The sequence below is a fragment of the Mesoplodon densirostris genome, chromosome 16 (assembly GCF_025265405.1).
Source record: "Mesoplodon densirostris isolate mMesDen1 chromosome 16, mMesDen1 primary haplotype, whole genome shotgun sequence".
NCBI lineage: Eukaryota > Metazoa > Chordata > Mammalia > Artiodactyla > Ziphiidae > Mesoplodon > Mesoplodon densirostris.
Window position 1 is genome coordinate 26,341,514 of NC_082676.1, and position 15,370 is coordinate 26,356,883.

Here is a 15,370-nt window from a genome sequence, read left to right on the forward strand (position 1 = left end):
CCTGTTCACTCCTCACCAAGGGAAGCACCCCCAGTGATAGGGGGCCAGACCCACCCAGCTCCAGCTGGGCTCCTCCACTGGGTGCAGCTGGTTGGTGGTGTGCGGGCAGCTGGCAGGCAAATCCTGCCGCGCTCAGTCCAGCTTCAGGTCCAGCAGCAGGGCATTCTGGCAGGAGACAGAGGGCCAGGTGGCAGTGCAGGGAACAATGATGGGGCCGCCCAGACACAGGATGGGATGGACTGGGGTGTGGTCAGGAAATGAAATGAGCGTGGTGTTTAAGAACAAAGGATGAACTTGACTGGCCTTATGACCCTTCACCCCTCTAAGCCTCGACTTTCTCAACAGTCAAGTGGGGAGAAGCCACCCCTACCTCCCAGAGTGGAGCAGTCAAATGAGAAAAATGTCCATTCAATGCTCCGAGTGCAATGCTTGGTGTGCAATGCAAAGCTAATATGTACTGTATGCCTTTAGGTGAATTATCTCAATGAATCATCACAACAGCTCTCTGAGGTGTTTACCATATTATTATCCCCGTTTTAGGCAACAGAAAAATTGAAGCGTAGAGAAAGAGGAAGCAATTTGCCCGAGGTGGCAGAGAAGGAGAGTAGCAGAATTTACTTTTCCTCCTGGGGATCCCTGGCCAAGGAGGGCCCAGTTCTGAGGGGAAGGGTCTTGCCCAAGGGATTGGCAGGATTGTACTGATGCTGCTCCCTTCCTCAGTCCAACTCCCTCCAGATTGAGAGAGGCAGGCTTTTGCTCATTGGCCAAAAGTATTGGCGGACATGGCCTTCCCCAGCTCCTTTCCTCACCTCTGCTATGTCCAGCTCTGCCAGGTTGTAATTCATGTCCAAGAAGTCTGGAAGTCTGGAAGTGGGAGCCCAACTTGGACCACATCTGAGAAACACAGGAAGAGTCATTTCAGCCTGCCTGCTCTGATTGAGGAGTGACTGCCTGGGGCAGAGAAGTGGGAAATAGTGCAGTGATTGATTCAGGATGTCTGCCAGCTGCGCAGGCCTAGAGAACATCAGCTGGATCACCACGTACTTGTGTCCCAGGTCTGGGTCAAGATCTGATTCATGGTATGCGGTCAAGGGTCAGAGTCCAAGTTGTGGGAGGGGCCTTTGTCCCCAGGTAAGTGACATTAAGATGACATTAGCCTCAAAGATTCGGCAATGACTATCCACTCCCTTTTAGGTTTCCTCATCTGGGGCCAATGGAGGGGCTTTGAGACCACCCAGGGGGCATCCCTTCCTGCTCAGAGTGCTTCTTGGCACCAGCAAAATCAAAGCCTGTTGGAGCCCTCAACATTGATGGCTGGGATGTAGGCTTCTTGGAGAAAATCAGTGATGAAGCCAGTCAATGCCTTCTCCTGGGGGAGAGAGAGGAAGAGAGAAAACACCCTCATGCTGTCATTCAATTAAATTCAGCAGATCTTTTCAGCCCTCACCCCAGCTGGGTTCGGGGACCACAGGAATGAACATTAGAGACATCAAACTGCATCAGAACTGCGTCTGACTGTTAGACTGTAGGCTGAGGCCCTTCACCTCTGCTTAGCCCCTCTTCAGGTGACACGTGGGCCTTAGGTCACAGTGAAGGTATGGAGGAATTCAGGAGACACTGGGTGGCCTGTGGACCTACCCCTCATCCTACAGAAAACTCAGTAGCTTTGATGAGTGATTCATTCACTGCCTCTCTGTTCCTCAGTTACCCCATCTGTGAAAGAGAAATATAATAGCACCTACTCACAGTTTCCGGGAGGATTCAATGGGTTTGGATAACGCACAAAGTGCTCAGCAAGTAGTGTTGCTGCTCTTGTGATTATGATTATTATTAGCGCCTACTCTGTCAGGTTCTGTGTTGGGCCCTGAGACTACAGAGACTAATAAAAATAGCAGCTGGGGGCTTCCCTGGTAGTGCAGTGGTTGAGAGTCCGCCTGCCGATGTAGGGGACACGGGTTCGTGCCCCGGTCCGGGAAGGTCCCACATGCCGCGCAGCGGCTGGGCCCGTGAGCCATGGCCGCTGAGCCTGTGCTCTGCAACGGGAGAGGCCACAACAGTGAGAGGCCCACGTACCGCAAAAAAAAAAAAAAAAAAAAAAAAAAATAGCAGCTGGGCCAACCAAGCCAGTTAAGGTTGCTGCTATGCATGACAATGCTTTTAAAATCAATGTAGGGAGATGTCCAGATTCTATCCAGAAGAGAGAACAGAGACTCAGAGAGGCTAAACGATTTTCCTAAGGTCACACAGTCAGTCAGGAGCCCCAGGGCCCACGATGACCTACTCTATTCACTCTGCCTCCATTTCAGAGCCCTTCCCCGCAGTCCCAAGGAAAACCAGGCCCAGTTTCTTGCTTTGAAGCCAGACCAGGCAGAAGTACTTGGGACACTTACAGTGAAGGCACCAATCAATGAGGACCCCCGGGACAGGCTCAGTAATCTGCTGAAGAGAGGGAAACAAGGAGGGGGAAGGTCAGTCACAGCCATTCCCCTGGCCCTGGAGAAAAGGGATCTCAAACACCCCCAACCCCTCCCTGTTGCAGAAGTCCCCTCTACAGGCTTATTCCAGGTGCTCCTAAGTCTGTTTACATGCTACCTGTGATGGGGCACTTACACCTTTCATTAGAGCCCATTTTGTTTCCCCCACCTCAAACCACTGCCTCCTCTCATTGGTCCTGACTCCGCCCTCTGGCACCCCAGCCCTGTCTATTGCTCCTGCCCAAGGCCAGATATGCAGATGTTTGTAGCTCAACTAGCCAGTCCCAGATTTTTGCAGGACACAGAATTGGGGCCCCTCACACGGCCCCCTCCCTTGCACAGCCTCTGGTGGGCACTAATACATCTTGGCACCAGAACACAGACCATGTGATGGTCATCTGGTGGTTCTATCTTCCCAACATCTATTCCCTATTCCAGTAACACACCCTCCATTTTCCACTCACAATCCAAGGCATTAAAGTGGGGCAGAACCCAGAGCTCCCAGGGTGAGGACCTGACCCAGGCCTGGCCAATCAGAGCATTCCATCTTTAGAGTCACAGTGATTAGCTTAGAGTTGGTCATGTGATCCATGATAGACCAATGAGAAGCAGCCTTTGGGATTTTGTTAGAACTATTGAACAAGAGACCTCTCTTCTTGTTGGTGTCGCTTTGCCACCAGCCGGGGAGAGGCTGCCTGAGAATGTCCGATAAAGTGGACAGCAAAGGCCAAGGGAGGAGGGGGACAGATTGTGAGAATTTTGTGCACCTAGGTCCAGCCATGCCTGAAAGGGGAGATCCACCCCTAGAGATTTTAATTATGTGAGTCAAAAAGAGCCCCTTTTGGGCTTAAGCCAGTTAAAGTCGGAATTGTCTCTTGCAACTATAAATGTTCACTGTTATTGGTATAAAGAAAGGCTTCCTGGAGGAGGTGGTATTTGAGGTGGGTGATGACAGGCAGGTGGCATTTGGGTGGCATAGGTAAAGCCTATTAATGCAAAGGGGACATGGGTTTACAATCAGATTCACTCTCCAAGAGGCTAGTGCAATAGTGGGAGCAGTGGTGGGAGAATTTAAGAAGGGCCTAGAGTGCCAGGCTAAGATTTGACAAAAGATCGTGCAGACTATTGGGAGCCATTGAGGGTTCTAGAACAGGGCTAGTGACCTGAGCAGCCTGGCAGTGTGGGCTGTGCTGGATGGATCAGAGGGAGGTCCTAGAGCGGGAAACCAAGTGGTGTTGGTATTGTAGCAGGCTCCTACCTGTCCAAAGAGGTGGCCATCTGCAGCCAGTCCTCACGAACTGAGTACTGGATTTTCAGGTTGAAGTGCTGATACGGGGGGAAGCAGAGAGAAGGCAGTGGGTCCGCCATCAGGGCTGGTAAAACCAGGGGCTCTACCACCTTCCCAGGACTACCACCACTGCCAAGACAAAGCAGGAGTCTTCCTCTCTGCCCATCCCACCCTCAGGAACTGAACCCAGCAGTCCCCCCATGTGCCCAGCTCAGAGTCCTCATCTTCCCTGTACCTAGCCCAGGATAGCACTATCAAAAATTCTGGCATGTTTGTAGGTACCTGAACACAACATGTTATTGCTCCAGGTTACATCCTGCGACTCTATCTGGAGTGCCCTCCATCACCAGCTTCCCCAACATCAATCCTTTCCCTGGCCAGCTCCTGCTCAACTTTCAAAACATAGCTCAGGCATCACCTCCTCTAGGAAGTCCTCTGGATTTCCTCAAACTAGATTGTGGATCTCTCTAGACTCCCATAGTTCCCTGAGTGAGCTTTCACTGCCCTTATAGATGCTAATGAATGTTGTTGGGAGGGAGAGAAGCAGAAGGGAAGGAGCGAGGTGGGCGGACGGAGGGAGGGAGGAGAAAGAAAGGAAGGACTAAACTTTTGACCCTTCTTTTGTTGATCTTTCTAGTCATTCCAAGTTTCAATTGCAGAGCCAAAAATCAGACAGCAGGTGACAGTGCCTGGGAGGTTAGGATCACACAATTGAGATTAACTAAGAACCCTTCAATCCATTGCTTGACTATGAGCTAAAAGCCTACACTCCAGCCTCGAATATCCATGAGATTGGGCCAAACTGGGAAACAGATTCCACTCACAATTTCCAGGAGAAAGAGGGATACAGGGGCTTTGCCCCACAGCAGAGGAGCAAACGTCTCCAGGGTGCCATGGAGGTGCAGCAGGCTCTTGCCTGTCTTCATGGTGACCTTGGGGGGCTTGTTTATCCTGATCTGGGTCACCAGGGGTTTCGGCTTGGGATAGGCCTTAGCCACCTATAGAAACCAGGAAACTCCCCTCAGGGCCAAACCTCAGACTGGTGGCTTCAGTTGAAACCAGGAGTCCATAATGAAATAGGTGATTTCTACCTTGGAAGCATGATATGCAAAGGCTGAGATGTGTCTATCAGGAAATAAAAGAAACAAAACAGACAATCTGGCTATTTCTATATTGGACATAGAAAGTACAATGCACAAAAGCTGGGCTGTTTCTGTGCGGGACCCAAAGAGTACTTTATGGAGAAGCTGGGATGATTCCACACTGGACAAGGGAGACACGGTATTGAAAAATCCCTTGTCCCTTTGCCTGGGGAACAGGGCAGGGCAGACGTGGTGATCATGGGTAGTTGGGTCACTCACTTCAGGGATGAAGCCAGCCAGTGTCTCAGTGGTTTGTGGGGGCAGCTCGCCAATCTACCAAATAAAAGTCAAGGTTAGGATTACTGAAGGCTTCCCTGAGCCATCCTAACAAACCTCTCCTCTGACACAATAAGGCATGCCCTCTGAGATTCCTTCATTGAAACAGTTATCACTCTTTGATTAAGTAGAGAATGAGCTCCTGGGTAGCCCAGACTGTGGCTCATACATTCCAATGCCCACAGTTTTGAGTACAAGATCACAAGTTGAGAAAATTTTGTTTGATGAAAAAGCAGACAGATAGATGGGAGAACGGGTGGATGCAATGGATCAGAGGGGGTGTGTGAATGGATTCGTGGATACCTAGATGGATGTGGAAAATGGATAAACAGATGAGTGGGTGAATGGATGGGTGGGATGGATGAGTGTGTAGGAGAATGAATAATGGATAGATGGGCAGGTGGATGGGTGGGTGGAGGGATGAAAAGAATAATGGATGGGAGGATGGGTGGATGGAAACATGGGGGAATGGCCTGATAAATGGATGAGAGAATGGATGATGAATGGATTGATGGGTGGGAGGATGGATGTGAAGGTACATGGATGGATGGTGGGTAAATGGATGAGAGGATGAATAAAGGGATCAGGGGAGAGTGAATGAATGGATGGATTGATGGAAGGATGGATGGATGGTTGGATGGATGGATGAGCAGATGAGTAGGAGGATGGATAATGGAGAGTTGGATGGGTAGGTGGGTGGGTATCTGGGTTTTTGGGTGGTAAATGACAGATGCATAGATTCAATCATTCAGTAATATCAGGCCCTATTCTAGGTGTGGATGGTATGAAGTGTAGGGTGGGTGCTAGCTGGAAGGATAGAGTCTAGGACATGAATACATAGTAGCGAGATAGACTGGATATAAAGGAGGTGGCTGGATGGCCAATGCATGAGAGTTGTAGGTTGATGGATAAATACCTGGTCGTATGGACAATTAAATGGATGGATGAATAGACAGTGGTTACATGGACAGAGAGATAGTGGATGGAGGGGTGAAATGACGATGGAAACTCAAATCAGTCCTGGCCCCTCCCAGTCCTAGCATTACCCACACCCCAGGATGATTCTCAGAATGCATGTTCTGGGCAGGGGCTGTCATTACAGGGGGCAGATGCAGAGGTGGGCAGAGGTGTGGCCACTGGGCAGCTCACCGTCACTTCCTGGACATTCACATCAAAGGACTTCTGCAGAAGAGCAAGCTCTGCTGTGAGGAAGGTGGCTGAGAGCAGCAGCTGTGAGGAGCCTTCGGCATAGTCCTCGGGGAACTCGGCCTCCCCAGCATCAGCAAACTGGATGGTGTTGCCCTTTTCCTGCTGCACCGCAGGCTGTGGGACAGCCAGGGGAGAGACACTCAGCCTTGGCCATGAAGGACTGTGGCTGAGGGCAAGTCTCAGACCTCCAAACAAATGGTGCTCAAATCAGCCCCAAGTCAGCAAGTCATAAGATGGTGGAGCCAGAGCAGGCTGTAGTGGCTCAACTCTCCCAGTGTGCAGATAGGTAGGCTGAGGCCCAAGAGGATAAGGGGGTCAGTCACTAAACCACTGACGGTTCCTCCTAGGATTGTGTAAGTAACCTCAGTTAACTCTCTAACAAGGGTTAGAGCCCTCAGTTATACAGAACCTGTTCCCTGCTTTATTCTCAGGAGAAAGAGGTAAATGGAAAACAACATGGGGCCTGTAGGAACCACGCTGGAGGAAGACTTCATAGGGAGGTGACTGCTTGGGATGTTTCTTCCCATTCCTGGAAGATGCATTCACCTAGTCACCGGGGCTCTGGAGTCCTGTGTGATGACCCAACCCTGCCCCCACTCACGGGAGGCCCTAGCCAAATCCTGCCTCCCTCCTGGGCCCGGTGCTCTCATCTGCAACAATGACAGGGTACAACTGGGTGAGCCACTCATCGGGAGAAGCAGGCAGCCTTGGGAGAAGGCGTGGGTGTGGGGTCAGCCATTCCGGAAATCAGCTCAGGACTCGGGGTTCGTGTTGAGACAGAAAGAGGGAGAGGGCCCTCCCACCCTCCGTAGTCCCAGCCCAGCCACCTGCCCTGGTGGAAGCAGCCCCCACCCCTCAGGCCAGTAAGACCCCCAACTACTGGTGACCCCTAGCTTACACTGAAGTCCACTTGAATATGGCTGGCTGTGGTGGTCGGTATGGATGCCAGGACATATCTGATGGTGCCCATCTGGCCCACGGGCAGGGGGGCTGTGCAAAGAGGAAGGTTCACGCAGAGAGGCACCAGCCCAGGGGCAGCCTAGAGAAGCCTGCACCAGCCAGCTGCCACCTGAGCCTGGCCTGGGCACCAGGACCCTTGGCCCTTTGTGTGACACAAGGCAAATTGCTTAGCATCTCTGGGCCTCAGTAGTTTTATCTACAGAATGGAAGCAATGGTGCCTGGCCTAGAAAATCACACCCCCTCACATCACTCTGCAGGCACAGAGCTTGAATGTTCACCAAGGGTTGTCCAGCTCAGTTCTCGCAACAGATTGGCAGGGTCAGGATTATTGGCTCTATTTTACAGATGCACAGACTGAGGCTTGGGGGAGTGAAGTGATGTCCCAGGCCACACTGCTGGGCACATGAACCAGTTTTCCTCAGTCCCAGCCATTGGACTTTCCTCTCCCCCACCCTGGGGAGCCCTGTGGACCCTGAGATGCAGGGATCCCCTTGGCAAAGGAAAGAGTGGGGTTACTATTGGGATTATTATCTGTGGTGCAAGGTTTGTGGATGAGCCCACAAAGGTTGCTGTTCTTGCAGTCTGGGGTGTGATGGATAGAACATTGGATGGAAGGCTGAGAGACAAGAACCCCAGAGTCCCACAGGGTCTCAGGTGCCCCATCTGGCTAGTGAGGGGGCTGGGCGGACTCCATGACCTCAGACCTCCTCTATCCCTAGGCTGGGCTGGGAGCAGGCACTTGAATGGGGACTGGGGCATCAAAGTCCAGCCATCCTGCTGTCCCCATGCAGGAGCAAGTTATGGCTAGCTGCTCACCATTCAGGTTGGCTCACTTCTTGTTCACATACATCAGGACCGCATCAATGGCTGGACACAGCTGGAAGAAGAGAAGGCACTGAGCTGAGAGGGTCCCTGTGTGGAGGGTCTCACTCCTCACAGCTGAATGTTCCTCCATGGGGAGTCTCAAGAGCCCTGGAGGGACAGGGACTAGAGGGGGAAACCAAGGCCATAGTCCCACAGGAAGTCAATGGCAGAGCCTGGGCTAGAATCCAGAACTCCTGACCATAGCCTGCAAGATCAGTGAGGACTCATTCCCCAGGGACGGGTGCTCTCAGTGGGGTTGGCAAGCTGTGCTGTGCAGGCTGCCATTTTCTCCTCCCCGTCTCACGGAAGACATCACTAGCTGATCACCGTACTTTCTCCCACCGAGCCAGCCACAGTCTCAGAATCCTCAGCCACCAGCAGTCAGTCAGGGTCAGCACCCGAGATGGAATGCGCTTGCCAGTCCTGGTCTAAGCACTGCTGCGGATGAGGGGCGGAGGCTTGCTCTGGGCACTCACCAGGCCAGGAAGAACTTTGTGTAAGGTGCTGTCCAGGAACTTGTTGACCACCTTGGGCAGCATGCCTTAGTTGCCATCATTCAAAACTTGATAGATTTTAGGGCTTCCCTGGTGGCTCAGTGGTTGAGAGTCCGCCTACCGATGCAGGGCACGGGTTCGTGCCCCAGTCCGGGAGGATCCCACATGCCGCAGAGCGGCTGGGCCCGTGAGCCATGGCCACTGAGCCTGCGCATCCGGAGCCCGTACTCCACAACAGGAGAGGCCACAACAGTGAGAGGCCCGCATACTGCAAAAAAAAAAAAAAAAACCTTGATAGATTTTAAATATACAGATATGGTTCTGGGATCTCCTATGACAATGCACAGAGTGATGCAGCTCACAACGCTTTGCACTATTTAAGGATCATAGAAGAAAGAAAGTCAGCTTGGAGCAACTGAGAAAACCCTTCAGCAGCACATGTAAAGTTCTTCTTTCACTCCTTCCCAAGTAATAAATCGTTTACTAAATGTTTCAGCTTGTGTGTTGTTTCTAAATCTCTTCACAGATTCCATCAACACCCCGGATCAGATTTAATTATCTCCAAGAAGTTGTTATTAAGCTCTTTTTAATGGCTTCAACTTTGTATCAGTGTACTGCATTTATAAACTTTGTACCATAGGCAGATTGTAGCACCCAGTTTACAATGCTACGTATGAAGAAGGAAGAAACTGCATGTTTGTTGCTGCTGCTGATGATCACAATGATGAAGAAATAAAATTATTGCTAGCAAGAGTCATAAAATATATATGGCTTTTTATAAGAACATATATATTCATATATGAGTTCTTATGCATATATAATACACACACACACACACACACACACACATATGTATATATGGATTCTCTTGGAAATCCAGAGTCCTGGCGATAATGAGTCTGCATTCCCACAATTAGTCCAACCCCTAAAAGTGTCTGAGTTTGAGGTGCCCCCACCTACCTCTGCCTTTGAGCCTCTCTGCATTACAAGGGGCTGTAGGGGTAAACTAGGCTCAGTTCTGTGTCCAGATTCAGTGTCTGGCTTTTGGAGGAAGTAGCCAAGGGTCTTGCCAGCCCTGGGGACCCAGGAGCCACAGTCTTGGCCCCTGGGTGTAGAAATCTACTAATTAAGAGGCACCAGGACCCCATGCCTGGTCGCATCTCGTAAATCCTCTTGTACCCACTCAGCCAGCAGGTGGGATCTAACCTGGTGAGAGAAACACTCACCTGGTGGGCTGGAACACCCCTCCACTCCAGTCCAGGAAATGCGGGACAGTGACCTGCAGGGCGCGCTGGAGAGGGGCTTTCCTGGCTTCAGTCACTGAGGGGCCAGAGCAGGGTGAGGTCAGGTTGTCCTCAGGAGCCACCGAGAGAGACCACACTGCCCACCATCCGCCCCACACCTTGGGCAGAGAGAACTCAGAGATTGGAAGGGGTGGCCTTGTCCTGGGGTGCACGACCCCACCAGGCCCCTCCAGATGTGCTTTTCCACCTCTCTCACTTCTGCCTCTCCAAACCCTACGTGTCTACCCTTTCCTCGAAAACAGTCACACCCTGTGCCCTTTTGCAAGGATCTGAGCAGACCCCACCTCCCCGGGAGCCTCACAAGCCCCCAGGCAGAAGGAGCATTTTCCAGTCCTGCGGGGATGGGGTGGGGACCGCCTCACCTGGAGGCTGAGGGCTCTGGAGTCCCTCAGATTCTGGGTGCACATCCCAGCTCTGCTACTCACTCTCTGTGTGGCTGCCCTGTGCCTCATTTCCCCTGCCTATTCATCTGCAATGACTAGAATGGTGCCTGTCACATGGGGTCCTTGTAAAGACTGACTCCGTTCACAGTAAATGTTAGCTCCCATGGCTATTTGTTTTTTGTAGTAATAATGGCTAGCACTTCTACAGTGCTCTTCTGTGCCAGGCACTGTTCTGCGGGCTTTAGTTTTCCTCAAAATTCTATGATGTCAGTACAATATTCGGCCCAGTTTTCCGAGCGCTAAACACCCCGCCCAGGAGAACTCAGATCTGGGCCAAGGCACCCGGCCCTCAAGGCCCTGGACTTCCTCCCATACCTGGACTGCTGGGCTGACAGAGGCGCTAACTAAACAATTAAACACGAGCAGAATTAAAATGAGAGGTTGTGGTACAGGAAAGGAGCATCAGAGGAAGATCCCAGAGGCCCGAACTTCCCTCAGACTCTCTGTGGGACCTGGGGAGTCCCTGTGCCCCTCTGGGCCTCAGTTTCTGCAGACCCTAGAGCATAAAGGTGGTGGTCTCCATGCTCCCGAGGTCCCTCTCTTGCCTGACTGTCTGCGGCTGAGCTGAGATTCACATCCAGACTTCTGGACTCCATCCACAGTGCTCTCCTGACGCGGGCTTGAACTCTGGGGCTTGCGGGATGGGACGGGAGTAAAAAGCCACCAGCCTGGTCATGGAAGAGGTGTGTGCAGTGTGTTCTCGGCAATTTGTTTCCACTGAGAACAAACAGGCAGGTGCACCTGGGAGGGCTGTCTGGGGACAAAGGAGGCTCACACAGCAGAGCAGAGGGAGGGAGCCAGGGGAGGGCAGTAGGCCTCCTGTCCCTGCCTGCAGTCATCCATGTGCCACACTAACACGGATCACTGACCCCTTTCACTGTCTGCCCATCTGCCCGGATGCAAGGTTCCAGAAGGCTGTGTGTGCCCCACAGGGACCCTGCAGCTTCCTTGAGCCACTGCCTCGCTGCTTCGTGGCCTGGGACCCCTGAAAGTCCCCTCCACTGTCTGATCTGAGTTTCTCACGTTGTTATCTGAGTTTGGTCTGGCCTTGGGGAAAAGAGCTTCTGATCTCTCACCGCTGACCCAGCCTTGGTGGGATCCCAAAAGCCTCCCCGGGGACAGCTGGTGAACAGCTTTTGTCCCTTCCTGGGCCTAGATGTGGTAGGACTGGACAGGACTTGGAAGGAGGGAACAGAGACATGGGACACAGGCCTCACCCAAAAAGGGCCCAGAGAGGGGCTGGTTCTCACTGTGGGCCCAGCAGCGCTAGACGTGCCTCTCCCCAGCACGCGTGCGCATGCAGGCTCCCAGGCATACGTACACCCAGGGTGCACAGCCACAGCGGTATACACGTTCAGGCCTGCACTGTGGCCCTTGTACACAGGCCAGTGGTCAGGCACCCTCCCCAGCACACGTGGGCACATCTCCATGGATTTTCAAACTCATACCAGACGCACACAAGCAAAAGGAGCCCCTCCAACCGACCCATCCTCACATCACTTGGGCATGGGAGCACATGTGCACACCGGGCACGGCTTGTAACTCCCACTCACGCATTCATTTATTTATTCATTAATAAATACTTGTTGAGCAGCACTGTCTGGGGGCCAGGGACACAGCGGCAGAAGAGAGAAAATCCAGGTCCCTGTGGGGCTTTGAGTTCATCGATGCACGCGTACACTTAGGATCGTACACACACATACAGACGTGGACTCACAAGCACATGCTCATGCAGAGACACGCAGGACAGCCTGGCGGCACGTCTCTTACCATAGCTCAGCACTTCCTTGTTGAGTCTGACCATGGTGTGTGGCCTGGAGGCACCGACCATGGGCAACAGCAACGCCAACAGCAGGCCCAGGCTGCGTGCCCGAGCCATGGTGGCCCTGGCCCCTGGCCCCTGCCCCCCAGGATCTGTGCGCTGGGGTGGGGACAAGCATCAGGGAATTTGTCCAGAGCGGTCCCACCCTGGGCAGCTTAAACCTACCCCAGCCAGGACGTCACAAGCCGTGAGTGGCGATCCCAGCCCTGCTCACGACCTGCCACACATCAGTTTTTGCATCTCTGCACGGGCAAGAATCCCCTTCCCAGCCTGCTTCATCAGGAACCACGGGGGGCATCTGGTCTGGAAACGGCCCCCAAGGCCCAGAGAAGACGTGGTCTTGCCTAGGGCCACACAGCAAACTAGGACCCGGTGCAGGACCCAAGTTGTGCCAAAGGAGGATGGAGAGACTCCCAGATGTGGAGACTGAGGGCAGCTTCCTGTCTCAAGGAGGGAGCCCAGGCCCAGCACCCCAAGGCCCAGGGCTGTGTCATCTGATGCCAGGACTCCAGCCCAGCCTGGTGCCCAGTTGTCCGAACCCAGCCAGAGGAGGACCCAGGGTGGTTCCCATCCTCATATCATCCTGTGCCAGGTGAGGAATGTCCTAAGTGTAGGCCTGTCACATGGCCCCCGGCCCCTCCCGACCTAGCCCAGCTGGGTGGACTTGGGGAGAGGGAGTCAGGCGGGACCGGGGGGGCCACTGCTCAGATGGGTAACTAAGGCCCAGTGAGGCGGCACTTGCCCAGTGTCCCACAGCAAGACCAGGGATGGACCCTCTGCAGAAGGCTTTGGGAAGTAGCATCCGCACTGAACAGATGGAAAAGTCAAGGCTCCTCCCTGGAGGAGTGCCCGCCCCATCTCCATTCCTATCTCAGGCAGTTCCTGGGGTAGGTGGATTCTCAGTCCCAGCCAAGCCCTCCGCGTTCCAGGGCAGGTGTGGAAACCGCTTTATGAGGCTCCCTGGTACACAGGGCCCACTGTGGGGGATCCAGGGAGGGGCAGGTTTGCTTGTGGTTGCAAGTGTTTTCCCTGCAAACATGGCCTTTGCCAAAGTGTGTGATCCCACGTGTGCGGGGGGGCTGCCACGTCCATGTAGCAAGCCCGCTGCCAACCACTGCAAGACCCTGGGGCCGGGCAGCTTTGGGGCCTCAAAGATCAGCAGATCTCTAGAAGGAGGGCTGCCCCCGGGAGGTCCCCTCATCGCCCCTGGGTCAGGCCCAGGAGGAAAGGGATGCCCAAAGCCAGGGGGATGACTGACCTCTCCACCTGTGACTCCACGCAGAAACCCAGCTCTTCTAGGAGGCGCAGGAGGCTACCTGAGCCCCAACCGACTGAGCCCTGTTCCTGGTCACATACTTCACCCTCATCAGACATGGAACCCAAACTCAAAGGGCGGCAGACGAGATGGTGTGGAGGACCCAGTGCTGCTACTTAACACTCAGCGTCTCTCCAGATGCACATCCCACTCACAGAGGACTGAGCCCATCTGCTCTTTCCTCGTTACAAACTCGAGCCTCCGCCTTGGCTATACAGGGCCCAAGGAACTGTGTGTGCCCCTGAGTGGGTTTGTCTATACATGCGCGTCTGAGAGGTATATGCGTCCTTATATTTGTGTGTGGTTGTGTGTGCATAGTCATGCATACACATGTGTACTAGGTCATAATTACTGGCATCAGAGGAAAGTGTGTGTGTGGGGGTGTGCACATGAAATGGACGTGTTGCCATCTTAGTTTATGGTGTCACATGCCTGTTTACATGAGTGCAGGTGTGGGGAGCTCTGTGTACAATATGTTTAAGTGGGCTTAGTATACTGAGTGTGTCTGTGGGTCTGTACATGTATGTATGTGTGCATAGTGGACTGGTTCCTGACATTCGGGGTATGCCTATGTCTTTGTGTGTGCACATACACGTGTGCACAGTAGGTAATGGCAGAACTGCAGGGAGGCCCCCCATTCCTCTGCATGGCTCACCTGGGGTACAGACACAAGGGGCCCCAGGGCCTTCCCCCACTCCAGAGCCCTCCATGGCTCCCACTGATTCCACACCAGCCCATATACCAGGCCCAGAGTCCAGGCCCACCCGCGCTGGGTCCCCACTAGTGCCCACAGAGCTGACAGGAAGTGCAGAAACCATCCAGCCCTCCCCTTAGAGACCAGAGTTCCCCTGGACCAGCCGTGCCTCCTAGCCCATGCTTCCCTGCCCCATTCTTTAGGCGAAAAGGAATGAGCGGAGCCAGCTGCATGCTCCCTAATATTCTTCTTCTGGCCTCAGTTTATCCACTGATGTATAAGACCAGCCCTCCTGGTCTTCGCTGTAGCCGAGGCAAACAGCAGACGCAGCAGAAAGCAGCACAAATATTGACCAAAGCCACTCTCAGTGTTTGCTCTAGGCATGAACACTTCCTCTTCCTACACATTTCAAGCACCAGGGGACTTTGGGTGACAGCCAGTAGAAACAAAGGAGGTAGATTCTCACCAGCCCCACCTCCCAACCAGCAATGGTAAGCACTGTTCCATGAGCACCCACTACGTGCAGGCTATTCTGCAGCCACTTTACCCTCCACCCCGAGAATAGGAGCTGCTTCTGCTCACCCCTGTGCTTAACAAATAGCAGGTGCCTGATAAATACTTGTTCGATGAATAAATGAATGTACCAATGAAATGCCCTTGTAACAATGACAGTGGCAGCATTTCAGGGCTTCCCCTTCACCAAATATTCTTCAGGGCACTGTCTTAGTTTCCTATTGCTGTTATAACAAATTACCACGAACTTAGTGACTTAAAACACAAATTTATTACCTTAACAGCTTTGGATGTCAGAAGTCCAAAATGGGTCTCCCTGGGCTAAAATCAAGGTATTGGCAGGGCTTTGTTCCTTTCTAGAAGCTCTAGAAGAGAATCCACTTCCTGGCCTTCATTCCTTGGCTCATGGTTCCTTCCTCCATCTTCAGAACCAGCAAGTTCGGCTCCTTATGCTGTCATCTCTCTCCTCTTCTGCCTCCCTCTTACACTTATATGGACCCCTATCATTACCCTGGGCCCACCTGGATAATCTGGGATATTCTCCCATGTCAAGGTTAGCTGATTAGCAACC

The 15,370-nt window shown here is 52.9% G+C and overlaps 1 protein-coding gene across 1 annotated transcript; it reads right to left on the reverse strand.

The window, feature by feature from the left end:
• Positions 1–132: 132 nt before the first annotated feature.
• Positions 133–8,753, reverse strand: LOC132477133 (BPI fold-containing family B member 6-like). The gene is given in 12 exon segments (XM_060079496.1): positions 133–165; positions 810–863; positions 866–894; positions 1,300–1,369; positions 2,391–2,436; positions 3,733–3,800; positions 4,587–4,760; positions 5,124–5,177; positions 6,330–6,503; positions 7,288–7,379; positions 8,167–8,227; positions 8,691–8,753. Coding segments are annotated over 12 exon segments (918 nt in total).
• Positions 8,754–15,370: the final 6,617 nt, after the last annotated feature.